The sequence below is a fragment of the Archocentrus centrarchus genome, chromosome 14 (genome assembly GCF_007364275.1).
Source record: "Archocentrus centrarchus isolate MPI-CPG fArcCen1 chromosome 14, fArcCen1, whole genome shotgun sequence".
NCBI lineage: Eukaryota > Metazoa > Chordata > Actinopteri > Cichliformes > Cichlidae > Archocentrus > Archocentrus centrarchus.
In genome coordinates, this window is record NC_044359.1 from 27,668,893 (window position 1) to 27,681,439 (window position 12,547).

The 12,547-nt window shown below is 41.5% G+C and overlaps 1 protein-coding gene across 2 annotated transcripts in view; it reads right to left on the reverse strand.

Annotated features, from left to right (window-relative positions):
- Positions 1-608: 608 nt before the first annotated feature.
- Positions 609-12,547, reverse strand: part of specc1 (sperm antigen with calponin homology and coiled-coil domains 1) — a 76,028-nt gene continuing 64,089 nt past the window's right edge. For both annotated transcript variants that reach the window (XM_030745607.1, XM_030745608.1), the window contains exons 14-15: positions 8,887-8,946; positions 609-2,056 (exon numbers count right to left, since the gene is read on the reverse strand). In XM_030745607.1, the coding sequence (XP_030601467.1) occupies positions 1,967-2,056; positions 8,887-8,946 (150 nt within the window). In that variant the 3' untranslated portion in view covers positions 609-1,966. The remainder of the gene's footprint in view (positions 2,057-8,886; positions 8,947-12,547) is intronic.

Sequence of the window (12,547 nt, forward strand, 5' to 3'; positions counted from 1 at the left end):
TTGGAAATGACAAGAGGAAGAAGTGATTACATTTTGGCGGTGATCCGGATCACGATCTGGATACAGGAATTTTTTTTAAGGATTTGTCACTATTGTGGGATAGGGGGTTATTGTTGTCTGGGAGAGATGAAAGATTATTTCACAGTATGTAGATACACGTATTACAGCGTCAGTGACCCTATGGCCTTGGCGGAGGTTTGCGCACTCTGAGTGCTTCTAGTTGTTAATATAATACTTGGAGGAAGGATGCGCAGTCGGTGCTGTTGTAGTGTAGTTGGGTCACAGCGACAAGTTACTCCATTCAGACAATTTAAACAGCCTCCTACTTCAGGGGAAACGGCTCCCACAGAAATATGTTAATGTAAAAAAAGTGTGCTGCACAAAACAGGGAAGGCCTTCCCACAGTGTTCCAACTTACCCTGATGTTTTACAGCTCTGGCACAGATGTGTGCAGTGGAGAAGCAGTTAAAACCTCCTTTAGAGCAACACATTTAAAATGCAGGGTAAAGGCTGGTTCACTAAAACAGCTTCACTGACAAAAAAAAGAACTTGAACTCGACAATGATTCAAAATAAACCTTGAAATTCCTTTATTAAGCAATATCCATCCATCATGTAAGAATAGAAAATAGCATACTGTATCTGTCCACACATGTTCTCTGCAGTATGCATGTTAGCTAAATAAATAATTTTGTTAAACATACAGGCATTTGCAAATGAAGGCTTGCCTATGTCATACCATAGAGGAAGGGGCTCGGCTCCTTCAAGAAAAGCTTTTTTCCCTCCTTTTGTACTTCAGCATGCGAAATACAGACACAGACATTTTGCAAAGTAGCTGCAGTACCACAGTTGTTTAGAGGATTTTGATGAAAACACCAAGACAGCAAAGGAGGGCACAGCATGATGGTTTGATTCAGTCAGTCCTTAATGCTGCACATAAAGCAAACAGATCAATCTTTGTTCATAAAACATACTTTTAGAAAACTATTCAGCAACTCTTTAAGTGTTAAATCATTTCAGAAGGGGTTTGTCCATTCAGGAAAAACTCAACTTATCAGTGGAAAATACTTTCTGCTCTGCAAACTCAAAGCAAACTCCAACTCCTTACACAGACTAAGAAGCGAGCGACATTTCGGCAAGTTTACCAAAAGCTGGGTTTAAACTGGTCCGCTCATAACCGCATGATGTCAACGGAAGGAGACGTCACGCTGTGCACTCCAGCGGAAAGGTCACACTTAAATCATGCATAGATGGTCTTGTGTGAGCCAAGATTTGGCTGTGAAAATTTGGCACGTTTTTAAAAGGTCAGTCGGTTTCAACGGCGCATTTGACTCACAAACGACACGGATAATTAGCAGGTAACTTTCATAAGAACGCTGACAGCACAGAGAGGCGTTGAGGACAAAAGGAAAAAATAAATAAAACCTTTACCTGCTTGTTCTTTGAGTTAGCGTCAAGCCCTCATGCTCCCGGGATGTCTGATAGGGCCGTTTGGTCAAACGTCAAAGGCATTGCTAAAGTTACCAATATTGCTAAAAAGAAAAAGAGAAACAGCTCGTGCCTAAGAGTGAAACACAGGCGGCATCCGAAAAATGAACAAACAATGAGAATGAATTGAATTTTGTACAGAAGAAAGAAAAAACTGTCTCTATAAACTGTGTTGTGGACTGCTACATAGTTTCACTGGTGTCTTTGAGCGTCATCAGTGTGTCTGTGGATCAAACGCTTGGCTGACACTAAAAACTGACTCCAGTCTCAGTCAATTTGAGTGCGAGCAGTCACTGTAGAGTCGGCAGCTTTAAATAACAGAGAATTCCTTGGTCGCGTCTCCAGTGTCGAGCAGGAGCAGTGGTAACATGGCATCATCAGGCCAGTCTCAGAGGAGAATGCAGGGCTGACAAGACGACACAGAAAAATGCTGCGGTGCCTCCAATCTTCATCAGTCTCCAGCTCCTCTTCCTTACTGGTCAGGTCTCAAAGTACTTGTAGATCTGGGAGACGTACTGCATGACGCTCTGCCAGTCCGGCCTGTCGGTGTTCATCAACTCCTCAATGTCCTGTTTGGGACAAATACAGAGGTGAATGAACAGCAGTTCAGAGGTTAGGTTTCATTTTCAAGCACTGCAAACAGGCCAACCACAGTTTGTATTTATCCACATGTGAACATTAACGTGTAGCCATAACTGGTGACAATTATTATTACTGTGAAATCTTCATTAAGGCATCGGTCACATGTCATTAATATATGTATTAAAGCACCCCCCCACCCCCACCCCCACCCTCCAGGCAGAGTGAGTATGCAACATCTGCACATCAGACAGACAACAAAAACATCATCGTTTGTCTTCTCTGATGACTCACTGACCTCAAGTTTGAGGGGATTTGACTTCATTATTGAGCTGCTGTATGTGATTTCCCAATATTGTTAATGAAATCTGGAGGTGGACATGGTGGAAAAATGTGATCATTTTCACCACGTGAAATGTGATGATTGATTGATACATATCAATATAAACTAACATAATCTACAATGTAACGGCTCCCCGGTCAGCCGAGTGGAGACACCGATGACTCAAACACTGAACAAGGTTTTCACGTGACTCCACATCGAGCTGCTCCCATTAGCTCAGATTTCCACAGAAGCTTCGGTGCAGTCACCTCAATGATGTCTCAGCCTCCTAAAGGCAGGATGATAAACTGCCTCCTGGGCTGGATTTAAAGCTTTAATTAACATTGCAAACAGAAGCTAAGTCAGCAGAGACTAGCAGTTAGAATGCAACTCTTTATTTGTTTATAGAGTTTTCAACTGAGGACATGGGAATAACTTTTCTGTATCCAAATTTGTACCCACAAGCATGCAATGGACGTGGTCAGACAAAAAAATGTGAACTTTGGTCTCAGTGTAACATTTAAGTCTAATTTACCTCATTATTGAGGTCCAGCTCCCAGATTTGGACCCAGTGGCTTTGTATCACGTTAGAGAGGATTTTTTTAAATTGATGTTTTCTTTTTCCATGTTCCTCTAATCAGGAAGCTCTCATCGGAGGTACAAGGAGAGTAATAGAGTTGGCGTGCCGATATAGAACAGGGAGCTCACATTAGTTTAATCTCACATTTCTTAAATACCCTGTTTATGTGTTTACATCACAGCACCAGTGGGTCTGGTAAACCTTATTTCCACAGGCTGACAGGACTGCAGCTGATTATCCCAGTAAATCCACTCTTTTAGGAATTTGTCCTGGAAGGAATGAGCTTGACCTGGTTAGCATTAAACTTTTTATGTCAGCACACTTACTGCTAGTGATATTTGTGTTTAGTGTACCGTATATAGAAAAACAGTTATAAGCCTGAAAGCACAGGATCTGTCTCTGTTAGTGATGGCGTGTGCGTTTTTGGGAATAACTTGTGCCTGCGACCTGTACAGTGAGTGAGTCTTTATATGTGGCAGCGACATTGCCAAAATGTAGCCCGCCAAAATCTTTCTCCAAAGATTGATGGGTTTGGTAATTTCATAAGAATGATTTCTCAAGCTGTCCTTTTGTTTTGTCTTTCTGTGTGCTTTAATGTGGGTAAGGTTACGCAGAGGGGGGGGGGGAAGACGTCACTCACATCCTCTGCAGAAACCAAACTTCAGTCGGAACATCTTAGTCAAATTTTGACCTTTTTTCTTCCATTTTGATAAAGATCAGACATAAGACATCATCACTTTGTTTCTAAACTAAAAGTGTTTATCTGTGCCAATCAGCCACAACATTAAAACCACAGGCCCTCTTGCCGCAGTACAAGAGGGGAACCCAGGGAAACTGTGGGTCCTGACCTTTATGTGGATGTTCCTTTGACACGTACCACCCATATAAACAGTTGTGTAGCCCAAGCATGCACCCTGAAGAGGGCCAGCGTCCATGTTTCAAAGTATCAAAGCTGTTTTGGTGGCACGGTGGTGAGGACCTACACAACATTTAGGTGGTTTTAAGGCAGCGTCTGTGGGATTGTTAGAAAAGTACCGTGTGTGCCATTTTGGAATATTTGATGTCGATACATAATTCAGGCATTTCCATCTAATGAAAGACAGTTAAGTTAATGTACTATACTGTTGTAAATCTGCAGCACTGTCATTTTCATTAGGCGACGTGATCGGTGAGTCCAAACTGAAACACATTACAACTTTGGGCTGTGCAGATATACTTCACAGCAGCCACTGTGATATGAAATATTAGGTAAACACAGGCATTAGGAATGACATTAATAAAGGCTGTGTACATAATTAAAATCTCTTGAGTAACATCTTTGTTTAGAATCCCCCCCCCATGACCTGTAGTACCTTGAAGGTGACGCCTTCATTATTCATTTAGCACTAGTACTTTCATATTTAACAAAATGGCCACAGAAATAATGGCATTCCCACCAGTCTCAACTCTGTTCTGTTTATGATTAGCTAGCAAATATTAGGATTAGGTGACCACTTTAAATATTGTATGTGCCTTACTTACTGTTGAGCATTTGTCAGCCTTACAGAAATGGCAGCAGACAGGGTTGATAGTTGTAGTTAGCTAAACTAAGCTAAAAACAATGAAATAGGACTGCTGTGTAAACAGAAATATGCACAGGAAAGAAGAGACAACTCAGGCAGTCTCCCCTTTTACTCACTTTATTGGGGAAAAACAGACAGATTTAGCCAAGAGCACCGTCAGCTTAATGAGTAAATCTCAGTTTCATACATATTAACACCAAGAGATGTCATGTTTCATGTGCTGCAGCCTGGCACTGCTGCCGTCAGAGATGCAGCTTTTTAAACTGAGCGCTGGTAACAAACTGGATGTGTGTCTCTCCCCTTTAGTCCAGAGGGTGCTGCATCCATGTTTTCCAAAAAGAATTTCAAATTTTGATTCCTCTGACCACAGAACAGTTTTCCACTTTGCCTCAGTCCATTTTGAAAGAGCTCTGGCCCAAAGAAGACAGCAGTGTTTCTGGATAGTGTTCTTTTCAACATGATAGAGCTTTAACCTGCATTTGTGGATGGCACAGTGAGCTGTGTTCACCTGTTTCTGGAAGTGTTTCTGAGCCCATGCAATAATTTCCATGACAGAATCATGCCAGTTTTTAATGCGTTGCTGCCTGCCGGCCAAAGATCACAGGCATCCAGGACTGATTTTCAGTCCCTTGCAGACAGAGATTTCTCCAGATTTTCAGAATCCTTGGATCATATTATACACTGTACAGTAGATGATGAAATATTCAAAGTCTTCACAATTTTACACTGAGAAACATTATTCTGAAATTGTTCAAAAGCATCAAATAAAACCTTTTTTTGGAGGACAGCACGGTGGTGAGGTGGTTAGCACTGCTGCCTCACAGTTAGAATACCATCTGGAAGGCCTGGGTTCGATTCCACCTTGGCCAAGGCCACTCCCTCTCTCCCTGTGTGGAGTTTGCATGTTCTCCCCGTGTCTGTGTAGGTTTTCTCCAGGTACTCCGGTTTCCTCCCACAGTCCACTTACTGGGGTTAGGTTAATTGGAAACTCTAAATTGCTCAAAGGTCTGAGTGTGAATTGTTGTCTGTCTTTTTTTTTTGTGCATTTTTGGCCACAGCAGCTTTTATCGACAGTGGAGAGAGACAGGAAATGGGGGAAAGAGACAGGGGAAGACACGCGGGCAAATTGGCAATGGGCCAGAACGCGAACCCGCGCTGCCCGCACCACAACGCAACGCGGCATGTGTTTGTGGTCGCGGTTGTCTGTCTTTCTGTGTTGGCCCTGCGACAGGCTGGCGACCTGTACAGGGTGCACCCTGCCTCTCGCCCTATGTCAGCTGAGATAGGCTCCAGCCCCCCGCGAACCTGAACAGGATAAGTGAATGGATTGATGGATGGGGTCTTTTTGGAGAGTGGACAGGAACATGGGGAGAGAGAGAGTGGACGAAGACACACAGCAGAGGGCCTCAGATCAGACTCGAACCCAGGCTGCTGCATTTTAGCCTTGCAGCATATGGTTGCCAGCTCACCCCTGGTGCCCTATGATACTCTCTTCATACCCAGTCATACTGCTGATCTGTTGCCAACTGACCAAATTAGTTGAAAATTTTTTTTCCAACAGTTTCTTTTTAGTACCTCTTACTTTTCCAATATTTTGTTGCTGTCATCAAATTTAAGATGAGCTAATATCCTCCATGAAACAGTCAAATGTCTCAGCTTAAAAATTTGATGTGTTTTCTGTATTTTACTGTAAATAAAACATGGAAATCACTGCATTCTGTTTTTATTTACATTCATACAGTGTCTCAACATTTTTCAGAATTGGGGTTGTGGTAATGGACTACTTGGCTACTTGAACTACTTTAAGTTGGAAATGCTCTTTAGTAGGTCTTCCCAAATTCCACCTTTATATTTGTTAGGAGTTAAAACGTGGCCACGGCAGCTCTTTTAATTTCTGACCATAAATGAATCATAAAATCAAGTTGGATGAATCCGCAAAGGGCAGTAAACCTCCACCAGCAGCAGCAGCACAGGTCAGCTGTTTACAGTCTGTCCACAAAGAACAATCTACAAGAGTTCACAGGACAATTGATTCTGTGGCTCTTTTCACCTCAGTGAGTCAGCACCTCAGGGCCACTGAGCTGTCAGCTAATAATCCCTAAGAATTTATGCATTTAGCTAAGTAGATGGCGCGCGCGCGCACACACACACACACACACACACACACACACCACAAACAATGCTGCCTGACAAAGACCACTTTAACTGAGCTTGTTAGTATGCTAATGTCTGCTAGCTAAAACTAAACAGAGTAGCTGCGCCTGATGGGAGCGTCTGCAGGTATTGTGTCAAAAATAAAAGTATGGGTGGTAAAGGAAAAATTACAGAATCACATCTACACCACTGAGTCAAGTGACTTCACAGATTGTTGTGTTGGTATTAAAAAAGCGAACAGTGTTTTTGTTTGCCTTGTTTAATAGGGTTGCCACCCGTCCCGGAATCATTCCTAACTGCCAAATAAGGGACAATTCAGTAATTTCCGTATTTTCCGTCCATGGCAACCCTAATTATAATGCCTATTTCTAATCATCCTACAACTCACCCTGACACAACTGCCTGTATTAAAATAAATAAAAAACAACACAAAGACAGAGAACCATTCATCTCAGCGCCAATTTACAGTCATCGATTCACCTAACGTGCATGTCTTTGGGCTACATGGTTGGACGGGACAGGCACATGAGCTCAGGGAAGATCCACACATGGGGGGGGTCTAAGCTGCCCGGTGCATTTGGAAAACAAATGATGTTGTTGCTGTGAGGTGACAGTGCCAAACCAACCCACTCTTACTACTACTGAAAACAAAACTCTTTTAAACAATAAGAATTAAAATGAAAAGGCAAACCCACTCTGTGTGTAAGGCACACTTCCCCACAGCAACCAAAACTTAGTCAAACCATCTTAGTCAAAATGTGATGATTTTCCCCATGTTGGCAGCTCAGAGTCCCTTCTAACTAAGCTGACTTTGTGAGTCATTTTACATTGCCATAAAAAAAATTACAAAAGGAAACTTTTTCCCCCACATTTTAACTTTGATTGTTTCTTGTCTTGCTATTAATTTCCAATTTTTAGAAAAACCAAGCCTGAAAATATTCTTTAAAGAATAGTTCAGTATTTTAGTGCCATACTCTTATTTACTGTTACACACACATTACTTCCTATATACTGTAAATGACACAGCAGAGCGCAGGAAACTGTTAAGTGTTCATCCGCACCAATCAACCACAACAACAGAACCACTGACAGGTACAGTAACATCGATCATCTTGCCACAGTGCAATGTTCTGCAGGGAAACCTTGGGTCCTGACCTTCATGTAACACGTACCACCCCTCTAAACATCGCTGTAGACCAAACACACACCCCAGTGGCAACAGTAGACCCACCCAGAAGGTGTAATGACTGAGTATACAGCAGAACAAGTCTGAAAAGGGTCCCCACCAGAGGTCCAGCATCCATGTTTCAAAGTATTTTCAAAGCTGTTTTGGAGGACCAACAGAGTATAAGTGCTTTTAAAGTTGTGACTGAACTGTGCAGAAAATAAACATTGTTGGCATAAAGTAGTGTGTGTACCGTGGGTACTACTTTTTGTTATGTTTTGGAATATTTGATATCAATACATAGTTCAGGCACTTAACATGTAAGTGCAAAAAAAATTGAAAATAAAAAGTAAAGACTGAAGAATAAAAAAAAAAAAGGATAACTCAGCTACTAGATGTTAACTGTACTTCCTGAATAAGCTAAGCTAAGTATCCTGGCTTCAGCTTAAAATGTAATATACATGTACAAATATGTCAAAATGTTGACCTATTTGTTTTTGGACAGTTTACTCTACATCTGTCACCAAAAGCTGAGGGTCCCATGCCCCTTAAAATAAATAAAAGTGTTTGTTTACACCACGGCAAACACAGAAAGACAACTTTTTCATAAAGTCTAAATACTTCGGTGGAGCAAAAGAGCCGATAACATTTTTACAAACTGCATAACTTAATCAAAGTCAGATTGTATCTGAACTATGTAAGTAGATTTCCAAGGAAAACAGCAGGAAAACACTTGAGGCCAACCAGCAATAAAAAAAATAAAATACCCGCTAACCAATATGACAGAGTTAAACTCCAGAGTATATGTGTGTGTGTGTGTGTGTGTGTGTGTGTGTGTGTGTGTGTGTGTGTGTGTGTGTGTGTGTGTGTGTGTGTGTGTGTGTGTTGGATCTCTGTTCTGAAGCTTCATATCTTAAAAGTTTAGCAAATCAAAGTGGACCCTTTCCAGTTTGTCTAATCAAAGGCTCTGTGTTTTCTAAGTGTGTTTGTGTTTGTGTGAGGTCTGGTCTGGTCTGGTGTGGTGTGGTTTAACTCACCAGGGAGGGCTTGATGCCAATGCTCTCAGCTGCCTGGAAAGCTAGAGTTAGATTCCGGACCTGAAGGAAAAAGAACAAACAATCATATTGAAACTGAGAAAATGTGAACGTGTCAGTCATTCTGCAGTACCACACATGGAGGATGAAGCAGGAACAATAAGCTCACAAATACCATAATAAACCATACAAACCCCCCAAGAGACCATCTAAAACCTGTTTAAGCCTCTGCTTGCTTGTGTCAGCTCTGTATTCATCCTTATGTTTATCTGAGGAGTTCAAAGATATGCTGGTCAAGATCTGTCTGGAAATCCAACTCAGATTCCCTCAAAGCCTGTAACACAAAACTGCTCGTGTTTGTATAATTACATGTCCACAGAAAGGATGTGATAAAACACAAGTGTAAAGTACAAAGTAACCCCCTGCCAAAGTCAAACTCACCAACAGATTGCATGCTATGCTGAGGATGATGTTTTCTTTCTTTCAAAGTGAGAGCACAGCTCTCTGACTCACGAACAGAAACTCTCACAACCACTATAACCTTCATATTAACTAGCCTGGAGACATGTGGGAAGATGAATTGATAAATTATGAATTCTTAATAATTATTTCTGCAGCTGCAGACCTTCGCTTAAAATATAGGTTCACCTATAATGTCATTTTTCTTAAAAATTGCGTATGATAAAGGGGTGAAGGAGGATCATAATGGGAATACTGGGAGGACAGATTACACTGGGAGGAAGGTGGGTGTTTGGGCCTCAGGGAAAGTCACTCAGCAAGAGTTATTAAAGGCAATGCAACTCAATTGAATTATTCAGAGACATGGGCTGTGCAATGTCTGCGTCATCAGCTTAATGTTACACTTTCACACTGACATAACCCTGTGTACACATGCCAACATCACTAATTTGTCACGTAGGATGTGTCAGGCCTTGTCGGAGGTGTTTGTCTATTGTTTTAATCTTGTAGTGGTAGTGTGAAGGACCCACAGTCCCCAGAGAGGAGCCATATTGTTTGCAGCGCTGCTGCATATACCACCTGCATGTCTGCATTGCAGAGCTGTCAGCAATGAGCTACAGCTGCTGCCGTGTGCTCCAAATCACTTAGAGTATGATTACAGGAATGCTACATTCATGACTCATGTTCAGCTTGTCCCTCACTGCAAAATGAACAATATGGCAGAGCTATAAAGGCTATATATATATATATGTACAGGAGGTCGGTAATGTGCAGGTTAACGATGGAAAAATGTCTCCTGCAAAATGGCTTAAGAGTATTATAGGGTTGTTATTTTCCTCCTGCTGAACATGCATCTTTCACACGTACACTTCACAAAATGACAATTTTGATGGTTGACATTCGTCTCAAACAAGCTGCTCTAGCTTTATGTGCACTTCTGGAGGCTGAGGCGGCAGAGGACAGCCAGAGGCTGAACGTGCACTTTGCTCTACAGCTTTAGTCAGAGACATCTGGAGAAAGAAAGTAGAGCAAAGTTGAAGAGATGAAAAGAAGTGGGATGGAAATGAATTCATCACACTAAAAAGAAACAAGCGGCTTCTCTGAATTCAGACGCAAATTCAGAGAAGACACATTCACGTACAGTGTGTCAGTCAACTTAATGTTACGCAGGAGAAATGTTTTTTTAAGCACTTAAGAGTCTGCACTTTACCCTACATGTGAGTTTACTCCTGTGCACCGGTACAAACGCACATCAAACCAGAAATCTGCTCAAATATGGTTGCACAAGCTTGTGTGAATTATGACCCAGTGATGACTGACAGACAGAATGCATTTTAAGCATGAGAAAAATAGAGCCTGAATGTATTAAACACTGCAATACCATATAAGACAATATTAAATAATTGTATAAAAATATTAATGCACAAAGGTAAAGGAATAGCTCCTAAAATAGTAAAATGAGTAATAACTATATAAAAAAGTCGGGATCAGTATATTTCAAACTGCTATATACAAATTAAATTAGACATGGTCACATATTTGGCAGTGACAGGTTTGTCTAAACTTTGGACAGCTGAGCGCACCAGTATGCTTTTTGAAATGGCGAAAGAGTAAACTAAATACTGCATTTTATAATTGTTTTGAAATGGTAATGATGTCACAGAATGCACTTTAGTCAGAACCACAACAGCCAAAAGAATGTTTTTTTTTCTCCAGTGAGTTATATCAGGCGATACACTCTGTTATGGGACCTCCCTCCACTTCCATTTAATGTACATTATACTGCCAAAAGTACTCACTCGTCTGCCTTCACCCACATATGAACCATATTGAGTAACATCCCATTCTTAATCCATAGGGTTTAATATGATGTCGGCCCACCTTTTGCAGCTATAACAGCTTCAACTCTTCTGGGAAGGCTTTCCACAATTCTTCCAGAAGGACATTTGTGAGGTCAGACACTGATGTTGGATGAGAAGGCCTGGCTCACAGTCTCTGCTCTAATTCATCCCAAAGGTGTTCTATCAGGTTGAGGTCCGGACTCTGTGCAGGCCAGTCAAGTTCTTCCACACCAAACTCACTCATCCATGTCTTTATGGACCTGCTTTGTGCACTGGTGTGCAGTCATGTTGGAACAGGAAGGAGCCATCCCCAAACTGTTCCCATAAACAATGCACCTCGGCATCCACTGACCTTGCTCTGTCTTTTTACGTGGCTTACCACTTCATGGCTGAGTTGCAGTCGTTCCCAGTCACTTTTACTGTTATAATACTACTAGCAGTTGACTGCGAAACATTTAGTAGGGAAGAAATTTCATGACTGAACTTGCACATCCTATCACAGTACCAAGCAGGAATTCACTGAGCTCCTGAGAGCGAGCCATTCTTTCACAGATGTTTGTAGAAGCAGTCTGCATGCCTAGGTGCTTGGTTTATACACCTGTGGCCATGGAAATGACTGGAACACCTGAATTCAATGATTTGGATGGGCGAGTGAATACTTCTGGCAACACAGTGTCCATGGAAAGCCAAAGGTGGGAGAGCAGCAGGAGGACCCATCAAAGAAGAGTGCAGGCATCGGTGACAAGAGATGTGACACTGATAGGCAGATACAACATGACTGCAGGAGCTGGGATGGAGGTGGGTTGCAAAGCAGCTCCCAGGTATGCAGCAGCTGTTTCGAAGATAAAACAGCTTAATTAGCATGCTCTATATGTGCTGCCAGTAGAACGCATAGAAGGCTATCAGCTGACCACAACTTATGGACATGTGCTGTAACCCCTGTGCTGTACTCAGGGGTTACAGCATTTATAGTGCTGTAACCCCTGAGTACAGCACTATAAATGATGCATAAATTATACAGTTTTGCCTCTTTCATCATTTCACGTATGCAATAAGCCCCGGTGATGGCGGCTACTCCAGTAGAACTTGCATTTGTGTGCCAAGCCAAGCCAAGTTTATTTATAAAGCACTTTAAAAACAGTAACCACTGACCAAAGTGCTGTACATAAAACATATCAGGACAAGAGAAGATAAAATTTAAAAAGGTAATTAAGAAATAACTAAATAAATAAATGTATACATAAATAGAATAAAATTTATAAATAAAAACAATAAAATACACAGTTTATCCTAAAAAATAAGTAAGTAAAATAAAAACAAAATAAAACAGCAGCTCATACTAGTCAAAGGCCAAATGAAAAAGA